Source organism: Oryzias latipes, chromosome 2, assembly GCF_053564925.1.
Source record: "Oryzias latipes strain Hd-rR chromosome 2, Olatipes_Hd-rR_3.1".
Lineage (NCBI taxonomy): Eukaryota > Metazoa > Chordata > Actinopteri > Beloniformes > Adrianichthyidae > Oryzias > Oryzias latipes.
Window position 1 is genome coordinate 50,727,177 of NC_136238.1, and position 27,314 is coordinate 50,754,490.

At 41.9% G+C, this 27,314-nt stretch overlaps 2 protein-coding genes and 1 long non-coding RNA gene across 7 annotated transcripts in view; 2 read left to right on the top strand and 1 right to left on the bottom strand.

Moving 5' to 3' along the window:
• The window catches only part of LOC144989566 (uncharacterized), a 368,718-nt gene that overhangs the window by 134,901 nt on the left and 206,503 nt on the right, over positions 1 to 27,314 (top strand). The window lies entirely within an intron of this gene.
• LOC144989369 (uncharacterized) lies at positions 477 to 19,885 on the bottom strand. 5 transcript variants are annotated; one of them, XR_013653519.1, is made up of 7 exons: positions 19,870 to 19,885; positions 11,900 to 12,049; positions 6,276 to 6,392; positions 6,085 to 6,197; positions 5,915 to 5,984; positions 5,722 to 5,826; positions 477 to 5,593 (listed from the first exon to the last, which is right to left on the bottom strand). XR_013653519.1 is itself a non-coding variant. In XM_078941701.1 (7 exons), exons 1-7 carry the CDS (start codon positions 13,308 to 13,310, stop codon positions 5,529 to 5,531), a joined length of 639 nt encoding a protein of 212 aa, XP_078797827.1. In that variant the 5' UTR covers positions 13,311 to 14,013; the 3' UTR covers positions 477 to 5,528. The 5 variants fall into 5 exon arrangements, 4 of the variants coding, with proteins under 4 accessions (XP_078797827.1, XP_078797822.1, XP_078797820.1 ...); XM_078941701.1 differs by lacking the exon at positions 19,870 to 19,885 and adding an exon at positions 13,235 to 14,013 and having other exon boundaries at positions 6,085 to 6,191; positions 6,327 to 6,392; XM_078941696.1 differs by lacking the exon at positions 19,870 to 19,885 and adding an exon at positions 13,235 to 14,013 and having other exon boundaries at positions 6,327 to 6,392.
• LOC144989317 (uncharacterized) lies at positions 20,007 to 23,454 on the top strand. The gene is made up of 6 exons (XM_078941540.1): positions 20,007 to 20,023; positions 20,201 to 20,294; positions 21,172 to 21,315; positions 21,399 to 21,647; positions 21,781 to 21,885; positions 22,350 to 23,454. The coding sequence occupies exons 2-6, from the start codon at positions 20,240 to 20,242 to the stop codon at positions 22,694 to 22,696; spliced, it is 900 nt and encodes a 299-aa protein (XP_078797666.1). The 5' UTR covers positions 20,007 to 20,023; positions 20,201 to 20,239; the 3' UTR covers positions 22,697 to 23,454.

Consider the following 27,314-nt stretch of genomic DNA (forward strand, 5'->3'; position numbering starts at 1 on the left):
CGGTTTATTCTGACCACAACCCTCTAGTTTTTTTGAACAGGATGCAAAACTCGAACCAGAGACTAATGAGATGGTCACTGATGGTTCAGGACTTTAATCTTAATAGTAAACACTAAAAGGGAGCTGAGAATTTGGTAGCAGATGCTCTTTCATGCAGCATCCACTCAACCTAAGCGATGGCTTCTGGGGGGGCAGAAGTTTTCTCTTAGGTTGGGGGGTGTTACGGCTGTGGCCATACTATTGTTTTGTTTGTATGTTTTTCTGTATGTTTTCTTTGGGGAGTGTCTGTCTTTCCTTTTCTTTTCCCTCCTCTATAGTGCCAATTAGATTCCACCGTGTCCGGACCACCTGATTGGCTGAGGACTTTAAAAACTGCCACCTCATCTGTTGAAGCCCCTCCCCCTCCAGCTGGCAGCAGCAGAGCATTAGAACAAACATTGTTAGAGTTTATTGATCCTGGTAATCTGGGTTGGTTATTTTTGTATGTTTTTGAGTTGTCATTGTAAATAAATTCCCAGCTTAATTTCAGTCTGGGTCTGGTGAAGGTTTTTGGAGTCATTGGTGAATTTAGTTTTTCTTTTTACCTTTATGTTACTCCCATTTACAAACTCCTAGACAGGGGCATAACAGTTGTAATTATTATGGGTAAATTCTATATACATAAATGTCCATTCCTTAAAATCAAAGCTTTTTTTTCTACGTTTCATAAAGAACTCTCCTCTTTTTTTTTCATCTGTAAACTTCATGGAAAACAAACTTGCTATGGAACTTCAAAATATCGTATGTAACTGTCAGCTTTTTGATAGCCCCCTAAGCTAAGAATCATTCCAATGTCTATGTCTATGTATGTTGGATGGATGCTGTAAGTAGTTATTAGTTTATGTACCAGCAGATCATTTCTCTATAAATGATGGACCTGAAATAGTAATATTGTAACGATCCAGCCGGACCTTCAGTTTAGTGGGCAAGCAAAAGCCAGACTGCTATGTAGATGGCTTCATTGGAGAGCTGTCCGTGCCCCATACACCGCACGACCCCGGACAGTCTCAGGAAGAAATAAACAGGAAGAAGTCAATGTCTCCTTTTGAGCATCAAGCCCGTTTATTCAAGCACACCATACAGCCCAAACAGCATGGAGGGTCACTTCAGCTTCCAGCCCTCTGACTCAAGGTTTCACCCTAAAGCTCCCCACTTCCCATGAGCCTTTGGGGCTGAAGGCAGCGCCAACCCCCGGGTCGCTACAATATGAAGGAGAGATGGTGGCCGGAGGGACAGGCGTAATCACGACGCTCCTAATTTACTGTATACTCTCAAACTTGTTAAAGCCTTTAAGTGAACCTCAACGGAGAATGGACAACAGAGCTCGATTGTTCCATTCTCTAAACAATTTCGACCAAACATTATATGGCTGTGAGCTGTAAACAAATACATTTAGTAATGGCGAAAACCAGTATTGGATTTGGGACCCACGCACTGGCTGCGACGTTCGTTTATCCGTCACTCTACAAGATCACCAACCGGACTCGTCCAACAGCGGTAACAAAATCTGTATCTACCACCGGACTTATCATTACAATCTGCTTGATGTTATCCGGGGACATCCACCCATGCCCAGGCCCGATCACCGGGACATCAGGAAAAGCTAACCGTGCAGCGGCGGCTACACGCATCGCTCCTACCTTACAGGTATGCTCTTCTGCACCCTCGTGTGCTTTGGTACGCCATGCTAACCAGCTGAATCATCTGCCACCAACAACAACTGCGCTTGAGCTGCTTGTCCGGGGAGCCAGGGGCGATGGCTTGGAAGGCGCGGTGCCAGGGTGGTCCGGCGGCGGGAGGCTTCTGGCAGCGCGGGATCCCGGGGTGTGTGTCGGAGAATCGCAGCATCGCGGCAGTTCGGAGTCAAAGGTTCAACAGCGCGCTTCAAACTCAATATTATATAGGACCAAGAAACAAGATCCAGACTGGCAACGACAACAAACTTTTCCTCAAACTTCATTCCACGGTCACTCAGTCACCATGGCAACGCACGATGTAAACAGGAAGCAACTGAATCCAGGGATCGCCAAAAACCGGAAATGGTCATTCTTTCGAACTGTCAGTCACTCAAAAATAGTGTGGGATTCTAGATCTAAGCCCAAAGGGATTTTAGGTGGACATTTAAACATTAGAAGCATCATGTCAAAAACTGAACAGATAAAACACTTACTGCTTGATTCAAATCTTGATTACCTCTGTCTGTCTGAGAGCTGGCTTCATGAAAATGCTCCCTCTGCAGCACTTACTATCCCGGGCTACAAACTGTTCAGGAAAGACAGGGAGGGTGCAAAGGGTGGTGGAGTCATGGTTTATATTAAGGACAGTATTCAGTGCAGGGAAATTTTTTGGCCTGATGCCCATGAACTGGAATGCCTAGGCCTTAATATTATACTTCCTCCACAAATGTCATTCACAATTATTGTGATTTACCGCCCCCCCCTCATCAGATGGTGCATTTTATGAACAGTTTGAAAGGCTACTCAAAAACTGTAACCTAAGTAAGGAAATTGTGATTTTGGGGGATTTTAATATAAATTGGGAGGATACATCAGCAAGAAAAAATCTAAAGCGGGTGACTGAGAAATTTGATCTTGTGCAATTAATTAAGGGCCCAACCAGAATTACCACCTCAAGCAGCACTCAGATAGATTTATTTTTTAGCAACCGTCCAGAAAGAATAACTAAGACATACAACATGTTAGCTGGCCTCTCTGACCATAATCTCCTCCTGGTAGTTAGAAAGCTATCAAAGAAAAGATTTAATTTCTCTGCCACAGAACACGACTTCATTGGGATCCCCAAAAAAATAAAGGAGGATTTTAAGAATGCTGTTGATCAAACCGACTGGAATCAGATAATAAAGAAAACTGACTGTGAAAGGGACTGTGAATTATTCACAAAAACACTTAAAGAAATAATTAAAAGCTTCAGTTCAAGAATCAAAATCAAACAAAATAAAAACCAGCTACCCTGGATGAACTCTGAGATTACAAAATTGATGAAAGAGAGGGATTTAGCACTGAAAAATGCAATCAAAAGTAAATCTCATAGTTCAAGATATCTATTTACAACATTGAGAAATAAAGTGGTAAAAAGCATACGGAAGGCCAAGGCAGATTCTTTCTTGACAATAATTAAGAATGCCAAAGGGGATTCCAAAAAAACATGGAGCCAATTGAAAAAACTTGAAGGAAAGGACACAAAATGTAAAAAAGGTTTAGAAATAAAGGTAAATGGACAAACTACTAATGATCCAGATACAGTTGCAGATGCCTTCAACAGAGGTTTCATTGAATCTGTTTCCTTAATTGCTGCTCGTTTTAAAGCTAACGATTTGCATGTTTGTCCCATAAATAAGACAGAACCTATACTTAACTTAATGACTGTCACTGAAACTGAAGTCGCACAAACAATCATGTCTCTTAAGTCAAGCAGAACAAAAGACATATTCGGTATGGATACTTTTGTGCTCAAAGAACTCTGCTCATCCTTAACATCTCCCTTAACCACTATTCTCAATCAACCCATCTCTGAATCCATATTTCCAAGCACATGGAAGTCATCAGTTGTGATTCCAATCTACAAAAATGGGGACTCCATGTTGCTTTCAAATTACAGGCCCATCAGTATCATACCCACAGTGTCCAAGATCACAGAAAAACTTATTGCCCAACAAATCATTGAACACCTCAACAATACATCCTTTTCTCTTCATCCAATGCAGTTTGGTTTTAGAGCTCTACACTCAACAGAGACAGCCAACTGCTTTTTCACAGAAAACATAAAACAGCTGTTGGATAAGGGGGGTGTAGTGGGGGCTGTGTTTCTTGATCTAAAAAAAGCATTTGACACTATAAATCATAAAAAGCTACTGACTAAACTAACCAAATTCAATTTCTCCTCTAGTACCATAAAATGGATAGAATCATATTTGTCAAATAGATCCCAGTCAGTTAGGATAAATCACTGTCATTCCTCGCCTCTCCCTATCTCTACAGGTGTCCCGCAAGGTTCTATTCTAGGGCCTTTACTTTTTTCACTCTACATCAATGATCTGCCCTCTGTTTGTTCAAATGCCTTCACTCAGATGTATGCTGATGATACTGTCATTTATTCACATGGCAATAACACATCTGATGTGGCAGAGAAGCTCACTGAAACGATGGGACATGTGGCAAAATGGTTGGAGCAGTCAAGTCTATGTCTCAATGTAAACAAAACAGTTGCAATGTTCTTTTCCAAAACAAACCGTAGAAATATTCTGGCTGATGTTTTTGTGGCAGGAAAGAAAATAGACATTGTTGAAAAGTTAGAATACTTTGGGATTCTAATTGATACAACTTTCAATTTTAAATCACAAATTCAAAAAGTTTGTAACCGTGTGAGGTATAACCTGTCCAATTTTAGATTTATTAGGGCAAATTTGTCACTGCAAGCTGCCACAATGTTCATGCATGCAATGATTTTATCACACATGACATACTGCCTCACTACATGGTCACAGGCAAACAAATCAGCATTAAAACCTCTGGAGTCACTTTACAAACAAACAGTTAAAGTACTGGATAAAAAAACCAATAAGACATCATCACTGTGACACTTTACAAAAACACAAACTGTTAAGCTGGGAGAATTTCATTAAGTATACAAAACTATGCCTATTCTATAAAATCATTAACGGTCTATCATCCCCTCCACTCAGTCAGTTTGTTAAAATAAGATCCTCCCAAAGAATGACTCGAGGGTCGGGTCAACAAGACTGTATAGTTCCTCTGAGGAGAAGTGCCTTCAGCCAAAGCGCCTTCTCCGTAACAGCAGCACAGGAATAGAACTCTGTCCCTCACATCATAAGACACATCACCACATACACTCTGTTTAAAAAGAACCTAAAAAACTGGCTCATATCACAGCAAACATGTTCACATTGAACTGGATTGTATATGTATTTTAGATGATAATTTAATTGTAAATCTATATTTTTAATTAATGTATTGATGTTTTTAGGTTTTTAGGTTGACAATTTTTAACACCTGTCCGGGGACTACGGATGAAAAATAGCCTTTGGGCTAATTCTGGCGCATTGCAGTGACGCTTTTAATGTGCACTGTCCCTGTTAAATAAACGAATAAATAAATAAAATAATAAAAAAAAATAAAGAAATGCTGGAGACCATCACAACACGTGAACCGTAGAACCACAAACCAACAAGGACAGACCGCACCCCCGACTGGTGCCATGACCAATCAGTTAAAGTGGGAGGGGCTACCATTCTGGTGCTTGTCCAGAGGAGCTGTGGTGACTGGCTCAACTTTGGATCCACCGTGTGAAGCTGCAGGACCTCTGGTGGCGCCCGCTGTGCAGCGCCAAAAGCAGGCGGTGGCATCTGGTTGTTGGTCACATGACTCGTTTGACTGGAAAAGGGTTTGTGTTGCAGCTTTAAGGAGAATGTGTGCCTGACAAAGCTCCTGCTGCTGCTCAAAGACAGACTCTCATTTCATGACAGAAGACTCACCTGCAGACGTCCTCGGTTCATTCCTGGAAATCTTCTGATGACCTGTTCAAAAACACAGACAGAGAAAGAGATGCTCTGAAGTCATTTAACACACTGAAAAGAATGAGAGAAACTCAGATAAATGACACAGATTTGCTCTAAAAAGAGAAAAAAACTAAAGATTTTCTGACCTTTGCAGCAGAAAATCCAGACCAGTCCAACCACAATCAGAACACTCAGACCAACTGGGAGCCCAACGGTCAGTAGATAGTAAGTATAGTAATGACTTGTGTCACCTACAAGAACAGAAGACAGAATAACCCGAGTCAGAACTGACTGGTTCTGGGTTTCAGTGGTTTCAGTGATTCTCTGGTTTCTACACACTTGATGAATTAGTCTTTGGCAGAAGAACAGAATTGTTCAGGCTGCTGACAAACGTCTCCTCCTTTGAGTCCTACAGACAAAAGTTTCATCAAAACTTTCTCTGGAGAAAACCTGTTTTTGTTTTTAATACTTTAAAGTTTGTGAAGAAACGTCAAACGTTGTCTCTGTACCTCAGTGCCATTTACACGTCTGTCATCAGGAGTCTTGAAAACATCCGTTCTGTTGAACGTAGAGTTGAGGCTCAAGCTGGTTTCCTCAGGATTGGTGGGTTTGGGGACTGGAGCTGGAAAGAGAACAAATCCAAACTGGTTCGGATGAAGAAATCCATCAGAGTCCCAGAAAGACTAACTAGAACTAGAACAGAGAACCAGAGCAGGTAGGACGCTCCCGTTAATCTCTGGTGTGTAAACACCTCTGTCCTCCAGTGTCACATGATTGATGGTCAGTTCTCCTGTTGTGGTGTTTAAGCTGCAGCGACCTGGAAGAATGACAGAGATTTATGTGGAAACATTTACAACACTGAACTTTTCCTTCTCCAGTCAGTCTAATCATTACATTTCAGACAAAAACAGATTCTTTCTGTCACTAGACAGTGAAACAACTGAAGGTTAGTTCTCTTTTAAATTCATTTTTTGTTTAGTTTTCTGCATGGACTTAAAGTCAGTCCAACAATCACATTTCACTGAAACAGATTCTTTCATTAGACAGTGAAACAACAGAATGACATGGAGTGGTCAGAAATCAGACGACCACCAGAGGGAGCCACCTCCCCACTTTTGACCTTTCCCTGAGCGGTAACCTCACTACATTTCCCATCAGCCTTTGCTGTTCCCATCATGGAATCACCCCAAACTGAATCTGGACGTCTCCTGGGGGGTATTCCAGGAAGCATGTTTAAACTAGCCTGACTTTAACCCTGAACTCTGGCTGAAATCCGCCTGAACTTGCTTACTCTGGGTATGTCGGTTCCCAAAGACCAGATATAAGTTAGCCTAATTACGCTGGACTTGGTAACCCTGGGTTAACGCACGTGCACAGCAGGTACATAAAGACATTCTCAATAGATCACCGATTTCCAGAGTCACCATGGAAACGCGTGGAGAAAAAAAGAGAGCGCTACACTTCAGTGAGACGGAGTCTGAGATTTTAATGACGGCGTATGAAGATTATACGTCCATCAAAAAAGTAACACGGCTGCATCATCAGCAAAAGAAAGAGTTTCTGCTTGTAGTAGAAGAATAGACAAAGTAAACGCACAAGTTTCTGATCTTATTTCCATTTTCCTTGTGACGCATACATATATAACTTATCCAATTTTGCCAACTTAAATTACTTCTGTTGGTAACAAATAATTGAGTTAAATTTAATCAACCTAATTTCTTACGTCTATAAAACTCAATAATTTTTTATACAACTCAAATTTATGTATTTATCTAACTAAATGTCATATTACTCCAATTCAATTAATATGTTTTCCATCTTAATTAATTATAATTCTTGAACTCTTATATGTCTAAGTATGAGCCGGCAGATATTATCATTTTTATAATAAAAAGGACGAGCAAAAAAAGAACGTCGCGCTCAAAGTCATTAAAGAATTATCCATCGTTGTCATTACACAAATAATCGGTAGAGGTGCTATATAAACTCATCCTCTCCCTCCCTCTCACTCATGGTGCAGAGACAGAAGCACAGTAGGACAAAATAATTCGGCAAAACACGGCAAAACAGCTAAAATACTAAACTCATTTGGTCAAAAACCCACAACTAAACCCAAATCTGTCCAGACAGACAAAGGGAATGGTATCCCACAATCCCTTGCAGTGCCGATCTAACAGCAGCACCAAAGTTCCACCTACTTCATTGAATTAATTTGAATGAAAGGGAAATAACTGTCTGAAAACTATGTGTTATTTTTAAACTGACTTAACAAACAAATGATTTATCTTAACTGAAGCAAATAATTAAGTTAGATCAAAGTATAAAGTTTCTCTTTCCAACATCCATATGTGGTCTTATCACCCTCTCATGGTGGAAAAAGTATTATCTGAGCTTCTTCATCCACTAAATCATCTTCAAATGGACACGCCATGCTGCTTCACCTCTCTGAAAACAAACTAACCTTCAACTAAACCTGCTCCAGACCAGGTTATGTTCAGAGCATGAGTTGCTATGGCAACTTGACCTACCCTGAAACACACCTCCATTTCTGGAACAGAAAGCTGAGGTTATCAACCTCCTTAGCCTCAAACTTACCGTGGGAGCTAGCAGAACCTGCTTTCTGGAATACACCCCTGGTGTGAACCCATTGAAACGTATCACACATGGATGCCAACGCCTCTTTGACACTGAAGGTTTTTCTGGGCTCCATATGAAGTAGACAGGAAGTGACATCACAGGACACCAAAGTCTCTCTGTCAAGGTTTATTATTTTGACTCTCCTTTAATAATTAATGGTATTGATATTCTCAATAAAAAGTGCAACAATAAATATATTCGTAATACCTTAAGTGAAAAAAGAAACGTCACACCCAAAGGAAAAATCTTTTGGAACAATCTTCTTAATGATATCAATCAGAAAAAACACGACTACTGCCAGATACATTTTGCAAAAATAACAAAGTTAAAGAAGTACATAAAACGTTCTACATAACATTTACCTCACAAATATGGTTATATCCAAATTCTCAAATATAGAAAATAATTGTAGTTTTTGTATTGATTTCCCTGAATCAGTTCTTCATCTTTTTTACTTTTGTAAATTTTACCATGAATTTTGGAACCAATTAGAACGCTTTGTAAACAGCAAATTTAACTGTAACATTATTATAAATTTCAAACAAATCCTTACATACCGTAAAGTCCGGATTATACAGCGCACCCGATTACAAGCCGCACCCACCCTTTTTCACATGTTTAACGTCTTTTGTACATACACAAGCCGTGTCAGAGTACAAACCACATATCATAGGCAACATGGTAAACCTGACAAATCATGTCCTGAATCCCAGAGTAAGTTGATTCATTAGCACACTGTGGGAGGGGACAGCCTTGCCTCAGGATCATGTATTTGAGTACACCTGCCAAACAGCATGGATCTCTATTCTGTTCACAAGTTCCTCAGTTATGGTATTTTTAATTTAATTTAATTTAATTTTTTTACTTATTGACATCTAGGTATCATACATAAAATTACAAACAGTAACCATATAATCAACATTACATCCCTCAGTTATGATGAGGAAATTTACAGTCTTAGGGGCTAAAGGCGGGTCTAACCCGGCTCGCCACACTGTTGTACGTGTTTAAGAATGAGCAAGTAGCAGCAGTGCATGGAGGGGTGAAAAGGAACAGCTCTCCTTCCGCTTGTGTGGCGGCAGCGTTATGGTTCAAACGGGGCTGGTTAAAAAAACACTAGTAAAATAAAGCAGCGGCGACTGAAAAGCGCGCACCTCAGCGCGATACAGCGCCTCAGCGCGGCGCGTGTGCGTCAGAAGTTTCCTTCCACAACAAGCACTGTTGCTCCGCGGACGCCTCTGCGCTCCGCGCTCCCCCTGCGCGCTCCTTGTCTCCCCTTCCTATGTTCTCCGACACCCCTGGCCAGGGCGGCTCCAGGGAGGAGCGCTTCGTCCCCATTGCGCCGGTGGACGGAGCGAATCGTGTCTGTGCAGAGCAATCGGACTTAATACTGAACGTTTTGTGGATGAGGGGCGGATGCGTTGTTACGTGTGGGAGCCTTCAGACTGCCATCGGTCCTGCAGCTCAATGTGAACGAGCAGCAGGAGAACATGTCTCCAGCTCACACGGAGGCTGTGAGCTTTCCAATGCAAAATTCCGCTCAGTCCTTAGAAACCGTTAAAACGACCATGAGGATTTGTGTTTCCAGTCGTGTCCCGACAAATTAAAGGCTGATGTTATTCCCACATATTTACGTGCAGCGAAGCTGCAGATTGCAGCTTTCCCTGCATCGAGTCATGTTCATCCAGGCTAAATGTTGTTAGTGCCCGTTAGCCTTCACCTAACCGTTCTTCCAGCTCCGTTCTGGAAGAAAAAAGCACTGACCACACAGATTAAAAATAAAATGATGAGCGAACAGGCGCTTCATAATAACCATAATGTAAGCTTTACGTGTATCAATATCTGTAACACACACAGTAGGTATTTAATGGACACGGGCTAGATCAGAAGATCTCTGTTCGACTCTAGGAGTGGAGAAAGAGGCTGAGGCTGAATTGCGTTTGTTGGTACCATGTAATTGAACAAAAAAACAAAGGAAAGAAACAATTGCAATCACCGACACATAGAATGGCCGTACAATATTTACAGGAAAAATTAATTCACACTTATAAATGATACTTTTTCCTCCTCCAAGAAAGTTCAGTTTCTCACGATTTGACTCAATAGTTCATTGCAAGAGTTCATCGTTTGTTACAACGGCCAAGTGTCCAACAGAGGGTACTCCTGAGTGAAGGATGGGGATTGTAAGAGTGAAAATATGAACGGCCGCGTAACTGAATCGTAAGAGAACTGAAGGGAAGGAAAAGAGGGTGGCTGAATAAGCCTCCTACCAGCCCGACCAGAGCAGGTGGAGTTCATGGGGTGCTCTGGACTAATTGTCCAGAGTTCCGGTTTGGTTCTAGGTCCTGGGCTGTAGCTCACCATCCAAACTAATCACCTGACCAGTTCTGTTCTTTTAATTTCGTGTTTCGCTCGTCTCCGGACAAATCGGCGCCAGCAGTTGGCTTCTGTGTGCCGACGTTAGTTGCATTAGTTTCCGGAATGTTTAAAGTGAAATGACGAAGAAAAAAACAGTTAACGTACCTCCAGCTAAACACCCGAGCCTTCCCCACACGCTTCTTCCGGCAACCTACCCACAGCTGTTTTTAAAGGGTTTCGATTGCACGAGCCGAGTCACATGACGCACCGACGCATGCAGGGTGATGATGTCATCACGTAGGAGATGCGAGAGGAGACTAAACGCAGTATCTCACCCGGGTTACAATAACATGACAATAATAAACGTACGTTTAAAAGGTCATGTCGTATATTACGGAGCTGCTAATAGATGGACTAGTGTCACTATGACTCAGAGGTAAATTCACTCCTGGTCCATCTGCACTGTTCTCTCCGTCAGCAGCTGACCGGCTTTTCCAAACCTGTTGGTGATGGTGGATTTTTTCCACGCTGCTTTTAACTTGAAAGCTTCATCATATTGTAGTGGCGATCACCTGCACAATGGGTCTAATGGCACCAAAGGATTCTGGGATGCTTCTTTCTTTTTGTTGAACCATGACTGAAGTGTCTAAGACCTGAAGTCAGGTCCATGCTGTTTGGCTGCTTAGAGGTGTGATGGAAACTCAATGCCTTGGTGCTTGGAGTGGGATAGAGTATTCAGACCGTGCTCTGAGTCTGGAAGTACGGTCATGGCAGCCGCCAATTTAATCCATAAATTACCCGCGTCACTTAATAAGCCGCAGGGCTGCAAGCGCAGGAAAAAAGGAGCGGCTTATAGTCTGGAAATTACAGTATTTAAATTATGATGATAAAAAGTAGAAAAAAGTTTTAATTTGTTACTTCTCCAATCCAAATTTTACATAAATAAATGCAGAACAAATAAAACTCCCAACTTTATGGTACTTAAGATCAAGTTTTATAAATACAATTTGTGCTTTTTTGTTTGATATGTATCCCCTCCTTTAAGAAAACTTTGTTTTATTATTTTTGTATTCTCTTTTTTATATTTATTTTAGATAGTTTATTTTCCTATCAGCAAGTTCTATTTTTTTTTTTTTATCAAGTTCTATTTTTGATGCATCTCTGATGCGTTTAGTACTTGAGGTGATTCAATAATTTTGGAATGATGGCTTTGTTTACCACTGCTGATGTTCTGTCTGATTCCTTGATATTGGAATTTGTATGTTAAAGCTATGTTCAACAAAGCTGGAAAAAAAAAGGTTTATTATGGGAAATCTACCAAGTTCTCACCGATACATTGGAGGTAAAACTCTGGATTCCCTCCAAACCAGTTTGCAACAACACGACCGTCATGTCTCCATGTTATGCTGATGATGGACGTTACTGCATCATCTGGACGGAGGACGCCGCTGGTTCCCAACACGACTGGAAGGTCCTTCACTGTAAAACAGAAGTTAAAGAGAACTCAATACCTTCAGTGAATTTATGATCATTTTCAGATTATTTTATTGTATTTTGTTTATAAGCATAGAAATAGTCACCAGATTTGTGTTCATAAATCTAAATTAGAAGTCATACAGTATATTTTGTGTGTCACTGTTTCCTTATATAGTTTCCTTATAGTGTATTTAATTGTACTCTCAAATATCAAAATCGTACAAACACACAACTTGAAATTCCAGCAACTTCAACTGATCTGGAGAACTATTCCAACATGTGATGCGTGTTTAAAAACACACATTTATACTTTAAAAAAGAATCTCAATTATCTGGAAAATCTGTTTAAGAGATGTAACGTTTGATGTCAATCCAGGTTTATGCAGATTCTTGCTTCCAGATGTGTAGAAAGATGACAAACTGCTGCCTAAAGGATTCATGTGAGATGGGAGTTGTAGTTTGAAATCCAGGCTTTTATTTTGGAGTACAGATTCCAGAACATCCTGACAGAATGAATTAAAATTTACCTGAGCTCAACACATCCTGCAGTTTCCCACCAAACACAGACAAACTCTCCCTAAATACCCCCTTTCCTGCTCCAGCCCCCCGTTTCCTTTCATTGGACTCCATTAGTCCCGCCCCCGACCGGACTGAGGGCCAATCAGCGTCTGATGCGCTAGAACGGTGCTAACAGCCCCGCCCAGTCCGCTCCAATATGAACCATCGGACCAGTACCGATGGTCCGTAACACCGAGCGGCGGATCACCTGCCCAACTTGGACACGCCCTCTTTTCTGGACTGCGTTTGGAGGCTGCTTACGTCACACCGCCGCGACAGGTGCTGTCCAGATTCACCGACTCAATAAATAAAAACATCGACTTCTTCACATGCGGTCAGAGGTTGAATCTAGGGTCTCTATGACCCGCTGAAAAAGGTTTTGTTCCTCCTCCTGCAGCTGTTTCTTCCTCACCTGGACTAACGTCACGCGCCACGGGAATGAACCACTAACACGTTTCAGTGAAAAGAAGAAAAACCAGTGGAATTATCGCCTGTCCATCCATTTTTATGACACTGCTGCTGTTGGGTTTATTATACCGGGCAGGAAATTTAAGAAATTCACGGAAAAAGCGACAGTGAAACTTTTTAGACTAGCGACGTTTTGGTTAAAGAATATATACCAGAACTTACCTGAATGATCGCCTGACATGAACACCTGTGCAGAAACTAACAACAAAATAATGCCCAGGAACGTCGTCGACGCCATTTTCTTTTAAGAAAGTCTCTTCAAACATAAATCTGGAGCGATCTTCTCCCACGTGCATCCATTTTACAAACAGATCTTCTCTCGCTTCTTCCCAACTTTAAATAGAGCCGCTTCCGTCCTCACCTTTACCTGTTCGACCCCTAGCTGAACTCCATTGGTTCACGCTCTGAGTGACAGGGCTGAGGGCCAATCAGCGTCTCTGGTGACGTACAGCTCCAGATGCACAATAAAGTTATATTTTAAAAAAAGTTAGTCAAACTTTTTCTAGGATTTTTAAAGGTTTATTTAAAGGTTTTTAAAGGTAAATTTCACCAGAAAACGCACCAAGGCGACTATTATGAAGAAAAAAACCATCTGAACATGGTCGGAAAGGGTCAACCGAACTAGAATCACACGAGGAAGAAGAAATGCTGCTATGGGCTAGCAACAATGACTCTGCTAAACAAGCTAACATGGCTACAGGAAAAGACTTCGGTTCCGCTCCGACGACTCCACATAAACCAGCAGCCAGCAAGAAGTCCAAAGACGAGAACGAAGAAGAAGTCTGTAACCGTCCAAGCAAAGCCAAATATGTGGAGGAACTCAAAGGAAAAGCTGTGCAGAGCAGCTAGTAGCATTCGCCTCATAGCCGCGCTGTGTCAGAGTAGTAAATGCTGACATCCCCAGATTCTCATACTTTTAAAAATTTATATGTATTTTTCAAGATGTACTAATGTCTGTGAAGAAATCCCAAAAAGCCACTGAAGCTTCGTTTAGAGCTGCACATCATTTTTGGATAAAGAAGAAGCCAGTTAGGCCTTTAGCCTCCAAGCTAATCAGAGACTGTTGATAAAGTAACAGAATTAAGCTGAAAATGCTAAATTTTCATGCATTTAGTGACCACAAACGTGTTCTGATGAGAAGATTTATGATTTCTATGGTTAACAAATGTTTGAGTACCACCAACACAGCTGTGTTCTCCTGATTTTGAAATGTTGGAGCAGAAAACCAGAAATAAATCAATGTTTCATGTTTACCCTGATTTTCTTGTCGTTACTGCTGTTAATCATTGTAGAGATAATTACTATTGCTAAGTGAGCGATCAGTTGATAGTTATAATAACTACTGCTGATTCTCATTACTAGTCTATGGTTGTGTTTTGGGGGGGTCTGCAGTACTGGAGTGGAGCCCTTCGTACTCTGACCCCATAGAACAGCCCTCATCCTCTCAAAGGTTGGGGGTCCAGCTTTCAGGCTGCAGACGTCAACCAGCTCCAGGACGCGGTAGACGTGCACAGAGTGGGGAGACAGAAGCCAACGGAGCAGAGCCGTGGTGGTGCTGCCCCCCCAGAAGATGGTCAGAGATTATCTGGAAGGACGTCTCCGAGACGATGGAGGACAGGGAGGCGAGGGCAAAGCTGTGGCCTCAGGTGGAGCAGGCACGGCGGGAGGGAAAGCGCACGCTTTACCAGGGCCCCCACCCTTTCACGGAGGGTCAAAGATTGGTCAAAGACTGAGGATTTTTTTGCACTAGTGTTCATTTTAGATTCACTCTTTCTGTTCAGCTGTTTGACTTTCTTTGTTAAATGTTAGGGGTCTAGAGACTGGATATAGGGCAGAAAACTGGATGTCTGCTACTCCAAGAAACACATTCATGTGATCCAGATGAAAAGCTTTGGTCCAACGTGTGGACACTACATGTTTAGTCATGGAACCAACAGGTCAGCTGGTTTTCCAGGTAACACCATCACTCATAGGCGGGACAGTGAAGGTCCCTGGGTAACGGTAGTCCTGATGATCCTTTTTTCCATCTTGGAAAGGATGAATGTGCCGATAATGCACACTTTGAAGGCGTTCTCCCACTCATACCATGGTCACTTACAAAATGAATAAACATTCAACCAGTTTTTAGTCCTTTATCTTGTTAGTCTTTCAGTTTGTTAGCTTTTTTCACAAAAAGAGGACTGTTTGTTAGTTGGAGCGGCTTGGACCTCGACTGCAGCGGCAAAGGACGGCGACATCTATGCTGATGATCACCATGGGTTACATAAAGCATCAGATCAGAGAAAAGGTTCACCTCTAACTGCTTGTTTTTGTCCAGATGATGAAGATACTGTTTGTTTACAGCTGTGATGTAGAACATTTAAGATAAGTGAACAGAACTACTTTTTCAGGGCTGTGTTATTACTTTTTAATCCACTCCCAGCAGCCAATCAGAATCTAGTTTTTACCCAGGTAATGGTATAAGGGGAAGACATCACCTTCAAAATATGATAACCCCCACTACAACTCTGTCATGGAAACATTTATTAGAGATGATGTTCTCATTGATATTTGTCAGTTCAAAACCCAGGAAAGAGAGATTTCACATGGTTCAACCCAAACCATGCAGCTAAATCCAGAATAGACCACTGGCTCATTTCTGGAGCTCTAGATAGATTCACCTGGTTAACCTGTGAAGCTCCAATGACTGATGGCAATACCAATGAAATAATATTAAAGTCAATAATCAGAAATAGTTCAACGCTGATTTGCTCAATAATTAAAAGTATTGTTCTTTACTAAAAAAACGATTTCAGAAATGGAGAATGGTAAAAACATTGAGAGTTTTTGCAGCAAGTGGGAATACATCAAATACAAAATTAGATCATTATTTTCTAATAAATCTAGTAAAACATTTAGCAAAAAAAGCAAGAAGAGGAAATAATTTGTTGCATGAAATTAGTCGATGTGCAGTAAATGTGAAGATCAAAACGTTAGTTCTTAACGTCTAAACAGGATGATTTCTGAAGAAAGCTGTCATAAGATCCAGAGACTGTAGTAAACTAGAGACAAAAGACAAAGAAATGACACGTTTGTTAACTCAAGGAAGAGAGTGTAAGATAGCTAAATGACTGAAACGGTAGAGGGTTATAGTAATCTAGACCAGTGTTTTTCAACCTTTTTTGAGCCACGGCACACTTTAACCTTGACAAAAATCCCGCGGCACACCAGCATCCAAAAAAAATAAATAAATAAAAAAAAAGAAAAAGCTAAGTCTGTATTGATCTACAGCCGCTCTGCAATCTCACCTGCATTTTTGTGATAAATGTTGCAGAAAAAGCTGGAAGCTGCAGCTGTTTTTTTTCTAAAAGATGGAATAAAAATTAAGTCAAAAGATTCAAAAACTGTTTGATGTGTGTTCGTTGTTTTAAGACGTTAAGAGGAGAGACTCATTGTCCGCTAAAACAGTCACTTTATGCATCATGGCAGATGTAGTGCCGATAATAAACCGCATTTAATGACATCATAATTCTGCTTGTCTGTCACTGTGAGGTTTCTAAGACGCGCTCCTTTCATTTGTCTTTCAGCACATAAGCTAAAGCTAGGACCTGCTTGACTTTCCCTGCATGGGTTTTGCACCGGCACTAACCCTAAGGGAGGCTCAGAGGAGCGTTTTACACTGCTGCTCTGCGCCCGGGTCTCGTCTCTGGATTGTCAGGTTAACAGACTAAGGCTAGCAGAAATGTTTCTAGAAAGAAGAGCGGCACCGTCCCGGGTGGGATGGACGCCGTCTCTCCGCATGAGACCGGGCTTCCCCCAAAACGCGCTCCAGTTATCCACAAAACCAACGCCGTTTTCTGGGCACCATCTAGAAAGCCAGCGGTTAAATGATGAAAAGCGGCTGTACATTTCATCACTGACTAAGTTCGGCAGGGGACCAGAGAAAATTACAGTGTCGGACATCGTCTTAGCCAGTTTACACACCGAAGTTACGTTTAACTTAACCACCTCTGACTGTCTCCGTCGGGCATCATTACCGCCTGCGTGAATCACGACTCGACGGAACCTGGACTTACTCTGAGCTAACATCCTAAGGTTCCCCTCAATGTCACCAACTCTGGCCCCCGGATAACACCTGACTGTAGCCGCTGGGAGCTCCACGTTTCTAACTTCAGAAGAGCCGATAACCAGAGTTGAGGGTTCAGCGGGTGTGTCGCTGAGGGGGGAGAACCTATTACTAACGTGGAGTCTCGGGTGCTCTAAGTTTTTGCGTTTAGCACTATGTTTCCTCCCAACCGGTACAAACCCCTGACTGTCTCCCGGCTGTTGGGAGGGCGCTGGGGTGCTAGCTAAGTTAGCCCTGGTAGCGCGGCCCGCGCTACGAGTAACGACCTGGCTAGCCGGCTTAGCTTCCACTGTGCGGAGCCGCGCTTCTAACTGCTCCAGCCTGGCCTCCAAGTCTAACACAAGACTACACTTAACACACCTACCGCTATCTTCACTAAAGGAGGCAGGATCGTCACTAAACATATGGCACATGGGGCAGGAGAAAGGAGGAGAGGCGGAAGGAGTGGTGGTGGCCATACTAGGTTCTAAGCTAAGGCTAGCGGTGTTTAGGTAAAGAGAAGTGGTCTATTTAGCAAAATGAGAAAGTGAACAGCAAGCGGTTTAACAGTGGTGAATTCGCTAATAAAAGGTGCTAGATGTGAATATTAACCCAGATAACCCTTAGAGTAAGCAATAGTAGTCAGCCAAACAAGAGAACAGTAGTCAAGCGCGACTGGTGCTAGATAACGCTCACCCGGAAATGACGTCACAGGAAGGTGTGTCTGTATTAAAGATGACACCTTTAATCTCCCAAAATTGTAGCAACTCAATGTTTGTGAAGCATACGCATTACTGCTGACATGACATAATCCACACGTCTTGACAATGACACTTAAATTCTTTGTCTTTCATAGATTCTCGTTGGTTCCAAGCGCGGTGTCTCCAAGTGGACGAAACACAAATGGACAATGCAAGAACTGGAGACTGGAATTGCAGTTTGTGTCTGCAGACTCCAAAACATTGACAGTATGTTTCATTTTGTTGAGTGTAACTTCAAATTTGTTTGTGATTCTAAAAGAAAAGAAATAATGATTAAAATAATTGAAAACTATTTGTGTTTGCAGTTACTGTTTGTTGTGGTGTCTGATGTTTATTTGTAGTATTAAAATATACCTACAATATTAAGATAAATAGCTCAGAAATAATTATTTAATGTGGCTGTATAACAAAGCATGGACTAATTTGGAGAATGGTCAGGATGACCTTTTTGACTGGAATTTAGAACACTGGGAATGGAATCCATTGCTATGTGGGACCAAGGACTAGAGGGCACAGGTCAAGGCCTAAGAAAACCTGCTAGCAGACGACGAGGATCTTAAACTACAGCGTCTCAAACAGAGCATCTCTGTCAGAAAAAGACAATTGGACTTTGTGAAAATGTTTAATATTTGGGATTTCAAACATGAATAACTCAAATTTTCTACAGTAAAAGTGTCTGGAAATGTCAGTCTGAGTAGCCAAAATAGTTCTGAAGAGAATTAAAGCATCTCCGTCATAAGATAATAACAATAATAATAATAATAATGGATAAGATGCTATGTTGGGACAAATACCAAACAGTGTTGGACATTTAGATCAAGTCTACACTTCTGAGGTGTTTATGAGGAGACTGTTCATGTTTTTAAAGGAAGGCTCAAAACCTGCCTTTTTCATTTTATTTTAGGAATTTATTTGATATTTTAATTATTTATTTTCTCTTTTTACTAGTTTTACATGTGTATGTATATATAACTATTTATTTGTATTTATTTATTTTTATTTTTTTAGTTACACTCAGCTTTATACATGTCTATTAAGGTTTATGTAATTTTTTGTTTCTTGTTCATATTTTAAATATGTTTTAATTTAATTCCTTTTCCATTTTATTACACTCTAGTCTTTTCCTCTGAGGGATCCTCCACATCACTGACTGACCCTTCTTGGTGAACGGGGTCCCTGCAGTTGACTCTTTTGATCTGATCTGGGGGGTCCTGTGGTAGTGTTCTTCATGAACTTGGGTGGGGGGTCACTGATGTGGACATGTCCCCAAAATATCGTTTCCCCACTTCAGGACAAAGGCAGGTCACTACATTCCATCATTTTATCACTCTTTTCATCATGGTGTGTGTATTGTGTGTCTCTTTGTGTGTGTGCATGGGGGGGGGGGGGGTCTGCATTGTTTGTCTTGTCCTTTTTTGTTTTTACATTTTGATTATATTTTGAGTGACATGTGTTGGAAAAGTGCTACATAAATAAAAGCTGATTTGATTTGATTTGCATTGATTGTCATAAATCATTCATCATAACATGTCCACATTTGAAAAATTAAATTACATTTACAATTAACATAAATAAACTGGAGAATGTTTATACATACCAAATCTTATGTCAGCCTTTTCATAATCATTTTTATTTGATTATTCTGAGAATAGTATGTATTTCTTCTTTCAATCCTTCATTTGACTTTTTTTTAAAATAAATGTTGTATTTAATTCAAATTAAAAACCAGAAATGGATTTCAGCCGTATTTTAAACGTATTTTTGAATGCAGGAATGGATTTATTCAGTCGTTTTAATCTTATATACCATATCCGGTTTGGATGGGAAAAAGCGGACTATTTTGCGTCGTCCGCTCCACCGCTGCAGTCGAGTTTCGGCGATATAAAGCGATATGCTGATGATCTCGATGTGTTGAATAAAGCATCAGTTCAGAGAGACAGTTCTCCTCTTACCGCTTGTTTTTGTCCAGACGATGAAGCTAAAGTTAAGTTTGTTTGAAAGAAGCCAGCGCAGTGATACAGAAGAGTTCAGCTGGGGGACCGGAACTACTCCTGCTCACCTGTCCGGCTGTGTGCCTTTGCGACACTTGTTAGCCGCGCCCACCAGGTGAGGCGCGTGCCTTCGGTCTCCTACATTTGAAGTTAGCACAGCTGTAAAAGTGCTGCTATCTTAAAGAATGTGCTAGAATTCGATGATGTTGATAGCATAGCTGTTGTAAGTTGGAGTTTAACGCTCTTTTAGGAGATTATTAGCGCTAATTTGATCTCGTTTTTTCTCCGTTAGCTAGCTGCCCTCGTGCCAAAGTAAACCAAAGCTATCAGGATGAAATCGTTTGTCTACATGTGCCTTCTGCCGCTGCTGCTGAAGATGACCAAAGGTAAGTCGCTGCACTTTGATATACTTTAAAGTTTAGATTCCTGCACATGTCGGTGGCTTTGACTCACTCCCTGTTTTCACCTGGATTCATTCATTTCGTGTTGTGAACTATGGCGAGCGAGAAAGACCAGAAACGATGTGGAAATTCATCGCAAACAAAAGCATAGTAGGCAATAAAAGATGCAGTTTTCCTTTTTTTGGAGCTGCCGTGAACGCACCAGGCAGAGAGACCTGTAGGCCTGTCATTCGTACTGTTTTGGGGACTCAACCAGTGTCTGTATGAGAACTGGACTCAAAGACTCCTCCCCCTGGCGTTCCAAACAGGAAGTGCCAGAAGAACCATTCTTCTTGATAATCCTCTATTTTTTTATCATATTTTTCTTTCTTGCAAGTTCTTCAGTAAAAGTAGATGCTCTCACCTCAAATGTTTAAAATATTTGACAGGTTTCAGACAACTCACTGCTTGTTTACAGGGTCAGGAGGTCACTATTTAATAAGACTCCAAACAACTGACCTACTTGAAAATGTATTTGTATGCTGTACTGGAACACCTTCATCCTTATTTTTTAATAAGCACATTGTTCCAACACGGTAATGTCCGTTTAGTGACACAATAGGCCTCTAAGCTGGTATTACTTAGTTAGAGGGAGGTGAGGGGACACGCCGCTGTTTTGGGGCTTTGGTCGCTGACTACGACCGTCTGTCCGCGGTCTTTGGCCAAATCGTATAGTTGCAATAAAAAGGTAACTTTTATAAAAAGGGGCATGAATAATATTCATCCAAACAAAGGTTTCCTCAGAATATCAGGAGTGGATGGACTTTGGTAGAGAAGCAGGGAAACCTGAAAGTAAAGATAGGATTACTGCTTTGTTTTTCAGCTGCAGGTCTCACCAGTGGATCTACAGCTGTTCTCAGACCAGAGCCAATCACTGATCAGATAAGAAGAGTGGAGTATAGTTGTAATGGAATACTCGTTGCAAAATGGTTTGGAAATCAAACAACCTGCGACAAATGGTTGAAAGGTAAACTTTATTTCACTTTGAACAGGATTCCAGAACAGATGGAATCCAAATGTTTCATAAATCACAGAACTTTCTTTGTTCAGGTCGCTGTCAGATCAACAACGAAACTGGAGCTCTGACCATCAACAACCTGAATCTGACTGACTGCTGCATCTACAAAGTGAAGATCTACACAATAACTGGAAAGCCGATTGTTACCAGTCTGCCCCTGAATGACTGTGGCAACCAGACAACGAACGGGAACGCCACGGGCAACGGGAACGCCACGGGCAACGGGAACACCACGGGGAATGGGAACGCCACGGGGAACGGGAACGATGCAGAAGGCAAAGGTTAGTACAAAGGTCTCCTTTTTCCTTTTCCTGGTTTGTGTTTCAGCTTCTGTCCTCTGACATCACGGAAGACATTGATCATGTGATCTTAAGTCACATCAATAACTTTTCAATCTGATTATTTCTCTTGAAGGGAGTGCCACTGTCAGCATCAGCTTCATCATCATCATCATCTGCAGCATCGTTGCTGTTGCTCTCCTCATCTTTGGTTTTTGTTGTTGTTACAAACACAGAAGAAGTAAGAAAAATACTGTTTTATTGCCTTGAATATTATTTCAATTCAGTTCAATTTTATTTGTGTAGCCCAGATTCACAACAACAGTCATCTCGATGGGCTTCGTATCAGTAATTGAAAAAGTGAAACGGAGGGCGGAGCTAGTCAGCTCAGCACCAATGGCCACGCCCACATAGAGGAGATTCTGTTAACTGAGGCTTCAACATGAAATATCTGTTTTAGACTTTTAGATTGTGGGATTTTGGTTACAAACGTCATCATAATTCAAATTCAGTTCAATTTAAATTATATTTTATTTAAACAGCTTTAAAGTGTTCAGTGCTGAGGTCTAAACCCCGACTGAACGTCATCAAAGTGGCTGTTGTCCTGTAGGTGGCGCTAAAGCTGCTGGACTACAACTCTTTGTAGGATTTTAGAAATAAAGATCTTTAATTCAACAAATGACCTGAACCACTGTCCATGTTCAGATCCAAAGGAGGCATCCAAGGAGTGTGACATGGAAATGACTCCTCTGAAGGTGGAGCAGCAGCTTCCTCCAGGTGGTCAGGCTCCTCCCCCTACCTGCAATGGAACATCCAGTCATTCTGTGGAGGAAACTCCTTCCACTCTGAATCCAGAGATGATGGATGGGGCAGATGTCAGCAGAGACGCAGTCATTGATCATGTAGAATCAATCAATCAATCACAGATGTTAGAGTCAGGGTTGGCTGGGGGTCCTGAACCAGAACACCCATGGGGTTCTTTAGCGTGTTCTCCCCATACATGTGTGGGTTTCCTCCAGCTTCCTCCCACCGTCCAGAAACATGCTTCATAGGTTCCCCTGTGTGTGTGATTGTGCTGCTGGAGCCTATCCTGGTCAGGTGACCAGGATAGGCTCCAGCAGCCTGTGACCCTGACTTGTTTTGTATCTGAGAAGAGGCTGTTCTGCACTTTGTGGTTTGTTAATCGTGTTACTGAAGTCTTGTTTACGGGGGAATTGCGTTTTTTTTTTTACATTTCATTATCATTCAGCAGTATTAACAAGGGCAAAGTGCAACAGAAAAGTTTTATTATATATTCTGAATAAATAAAAAGTAAAATGTACAAAAAAAATAAAAAGTTACTTTGTGTTACTGTGACGTCAGCTTCCAGTCTGACGGCAGAAAGGAGCTGAGGTGGAGCTCCTTCCTGCTCTGAGGGGGGGGGTCTTTCCAATGAGTTCTGAGGAGAACCTGAAGGAACCCTGACTCCATTTATTTTTCTTATTACATATTATTTATGTGTAGCTGCCGTTTTAATTATTTAATGTTTTCAGGTCCTATTTGTGCGCAGACAGATTATGATCAAAGCATCAGTGGGATGAAAAACTGTGTGCAGGCTTTTCTGTAAAATGTTACATACATGTTCTTTTAGCTCAGTTTGATGTGATTTTCTTTATTCACTGGAACAGTTTGATTCTTCATTAAAGGAGTTATGTGAGTTTTAATAAACGGACATCATTTAAAGGATTTATGCCAGAGTAACAAGCAAACATGTGTTTTCTAAGCTGGAATTGTCACTTCAAAAAGTCATGATAAATAAATGAGTTGTTTAACATCAAGGAGTAGTTACATTTATTTTCATTACATTTAGTTACATGTCTAAGTTACATCTGGCCCTTTGAGGACAGCCGTTATGCTGATGTGGCCCCCAGTGAAAATGAGTTTGACCCCCCCCCCCCCTGCTCCACAGGGTATCCATGTGATTGTCCAGTTTAAGATTAGAAAAAGCAGCAACAATTAGAAAAATGAAAAAAGGAGTTTGAACTTAGAAGACAGTAGAGGGGATTCTATTGGAAGATTCAAGATGGCCTCATCTCTGGAAGTTCAAAGGTCAACAAACATTTGGTAGATTTAACATGGATGCATGTCTGTGAAATGTCACCAACATCACTCAAACAAAAGTTTTTGTTTCTTTTGATATTAGAGATGGGGGGCAATGGTAAAGAGGGGGGTTAATTGTGTTCAACTCACACATTCATGGGTGTAAACCAGCAAACACATGTCCAGCAGATACCATGGGTACTGGGGGAACACCAGTCACTGCTACACCAAGCTGCCACCATCAGGTGAGCTGAAAAAAAGGAAAGTGAGGTGAGGAAAAAAAGCTGAAATGTTGAGATTAAAGTCTAAATAAGTTCAACCCGTACATCGACCATGTCTGTTTATCAGATGTTAAGCGTTTGTGATGCTTTACTTCCAGATGGGTTACAAAAACAAAGACATTCTTTTTGCACCAAGCAGAAAAGGATAACTGCCCTGAAGCAAGTTCATAGTTTTATTAACACAAAGGCCCCCATGTGCAGTTCAGTGATACCGTACGGATAACACCACAGCAACCGTGTAGGAAAAAGTCACAATCAGTGCACTGATGATGTGATGCACAGTGTACATCATGCTGAAGCTTGTGGTGACTCTAAATCAGATTATTGTCAGTGTAGCGTCTTTCTGGGGTTCAGTGTCGGTAAAGCAGAGTATCATCTGTAAAATAAGGAGCTCAGAGACACGTTTGGGTCCAGAGGACTGCTGCTCTATTCCCCTTTTTACCCAGAAGTCCATGTGTCTCATCAGGTCATGAACCCGTCATGTCCAGATCACCAAAGTGGAAGGAAACAGTGTTCCATACGGCCCCTCCCCCAGATGAAACGTCCTGTTTCTACATAAAACAACAAAGATGAAAATAGTCTGTTATATTAGCGTTAGAACGTAGACGATCCCAGAAGTGCTCCTCCTCCTCAGATGGAAAACCCCCACAAATGTAGAGATCTGGTCTTTGGAGGAAGAAAGGATGAAGGTGGACGTCTGCAGGGACACCAACGTCTTCATCAGCGACTGCACAGATCCTGCAAACCCCCCATCAGTGAATAAAACATTAATAATCCATAAATCAAACAAATGAGCCTCCACACATTTGGAAGGTTAAACATTCAGCTCACCTGTTCTACTGAGTTTGGTGGGTCTGTTCTGCTGCTGCACGGCGTTCACCTGCTGCTCTGATGCTCACCTCCACTTTAATCTAGTAAAATTATAGTTTTTTCTCGTGAATTAACGACTAGAACTCTTGTAATTTTACTCTCTTTTGTGTCCCTTAAACTCTGCCGTACATCCAAAGTATGTGGAAAGAGCTGTCAGCTGGCTCTCCTTTCTGGTGATTGACATGTCTGCTTCTGTGAGGAATCATGGGATGGATGCAGGTCTGGATTGTTGACATGGAGACTGGAAGTCCAGATGTGGTGTCCTGGAGCATTGGACCAAACAGCTGAGAGGTTGTAGCTGATCAAAGCTCTTCCTTGGAGTCATGATGTGTCCCTCCAGCCACAGTCGTGTCCCGTCTCGCCTCCTTCAGCTCGGCTGCAGACTTCCTGTCCTGAGCTGCAGCTTCATCCCAGACTCAAACTGTTTCTCTGTCCTTCTGGCTGACTTCCTCTCCCCCCAGGAACCAGAATCCTCCCCATTCAAACCTGTTTATTCCAGGGTTCTTTTGGAGAAATCCAAAGAAAGTTATTATGGGATGGCCACAGGACATCCAGCTTGGTGGCCATCTTGTGGCAAAGCTAGGATTTTGGTCATTTTCCCATTTTCTAACTATTCGACTATGACTACAACTGAAGTTTTGTTGACCTTTGACCTTGGTAAGAGGCTGTTGTCTTTAGCCCTTGTGCTATCCTATTACCCCCCCCCCTTCCTTTGACAGTGAAGATCACAAATCATTGAAGAAAAAAGGTTCAGAGCACTGTCTAGTGGGTCTAGATGACCCCACTGTCTAGTGGGTCTAGATGACCCAACTCCCAACTGTAAAGTGCCTAGAATAGAACAAGGGTTACCAGCTGACAGGAGTCTGGAATAACAAGCTGCACCTTTGCACAGACTCATTCATCTTCTATTCCGTTTTATCCCTTTCGGGGTCACAGGGTTGCTGGAGCCTATCCCGTCCACTTATGGGCGACGGCCATAAGTGGCCACAGACCTGCCCAGACTGACGGCTTATAATTATGTAGCCCTTGGCATTTGGAGCAGACAGCAATGTCAGAATTTCACTGTACAGGAAACCTGTTTCTTTACTGTGAATTATGATAATAAACCCTTTGAATTCAAAGAACCAGACTGATACCGCTAACACCAACGTTACCGGACTATGCTAGCTCCCAACCCTCTAGAAACACCAAATGCTAAGCACACAGTCCAACACGTTAGCTGCGTTAGCTTATTTCCAGTAAAACCTTGGTTACAACTCAGGACAACAAACTGATACCACTAAAACTTACGTTAATGTCATTACGCCAGGGGGGGGAGCGTGCTTTACACACCTGGGCCTTCAGTTCTGCTACAATCTGATTGGTTCAGGGAAATGAATGACCAACATTGATTTCGCATTAGGAGGCCTTCACAGTAGAGGGCTGCATTGGGATCGGGTCCCACCGGGACCCAACCCAAATCTCGCTGGATTGGGCGGTTTGAATTGTGCTGCGGGCGGGAGCGGGCGGCTAAAAAAAAACCCCGCGGGATCAGTGCTGGCATGAATATATCATGAATATATATTAGCGTACTACGTTAGGCTGAGCGGCTGTTGGTTTCTTATGTACTGAAGCTCCGTGAAGGCATCAGGTAGAGACGCCCAATGGCCTCTGTCATCTAACCTGTTGTTGGGGGTGCGCCATGCCCCGCCTCTTACTAAGAGCGCGCTTCAGGCCGTCTGTCTGCGCGCGCACACGCACACTTTTAACAGAACAGGATTTGTAAAAATATATTTAATAATTAAGTTGCACATTACACAAGAGGAATGCATGAAAAGATGAGGCTGGAGGAGGGACATGAATCTCTTTAGTAATAATATCAATACAAATACGTGTTTTTTTCCTGCGGGACGGGAGACATTACAAAATCAATGCATCTCTATTACTGTGCGGGACTAAATTCTCTGAGTTTTGCGGGTGCGGGCGGGATTGGTCAGAAATTCAGCAGGCGGGAGCGGGATGAAGAAAATAGTCCCGCGCAGGGCTCTACTTCACAGCTCATGGTGAATACCCTCATCCTGCCTGGTAACAGAGGACAGCTGCAGTGTGATTGGTTCACTGCTCCAATGTGAAAATCTGTCTGTCTGGAAGCAGCAGAACCATCAGAAACACAATAAAGAGAACGGACAAATGATTTCATGAGTCTGCATGGACAAACTATTGTTACCCCCCCGTCTAGGGGTTTGTAAAAGGAAGTAACATGAAGGTAAAAAAGTACAAAGAAAACTAGATTACAGCCACAGCTGTCAGAATATCATGAACACATGATTCAGATATTTTTAGAGAAGGCCCACCAGTGAACTATGCTAACGTTCTATGCTAACAGCCAGATTGACACGTTAGCCGTATTAGCATGTTTACAATAACATTTAACCTTGTTTGTGATACGTAAAAAACAGAC

Excerpts from the sequence above, each read along its gene's own strand:
- LOC144989369 (XM_078941685.1), bottom strand. The coding sequence starts at position 13,310 with ATGGCGTCGACGACGTTCCTGGGCATTATTTTGTTGTTAGTTTCTGCA. Across the intron at positions 6,393-11,899 it reads GTTTTACCTCCAATGTATCG|GTCGCTGCAGCTTAAACACC; the intron begins GTGAGAACTTGG and ends TCATTCTTCCAG. Across the intron at positions 5,827-5,914 it reads GCCAAAGACTAATTCATCAA|GTGACACAAGTCATTACTAT; the intron begins GTGTGTAGAAAC and ends CTGTTCTTGTAG.
- LOC144989317 (XM_078941540.1), top strand. The coding sequence starts at position 20,240 with ATGAAATCGTTTGTCTACATGTGCCTTCTGCCGCTGCTGCTGAAGATG. Across the intron at positions 20,295-21,171 it reads GCTGCTGAAGATGACCAAAG|CTGCAGGTCTCACCAGTGGA; the intron begins GTAAGTCGCTGC and ends TTTGTTTTTCAG. Across the intron at positions 21,316-21,398 it reads CTGCGACAAATGGTTGAAAG|GTCGCTGTCAGATCAACAAC; the intron begins GTAAACTTTATT and ends TTCTTTGTTCAG.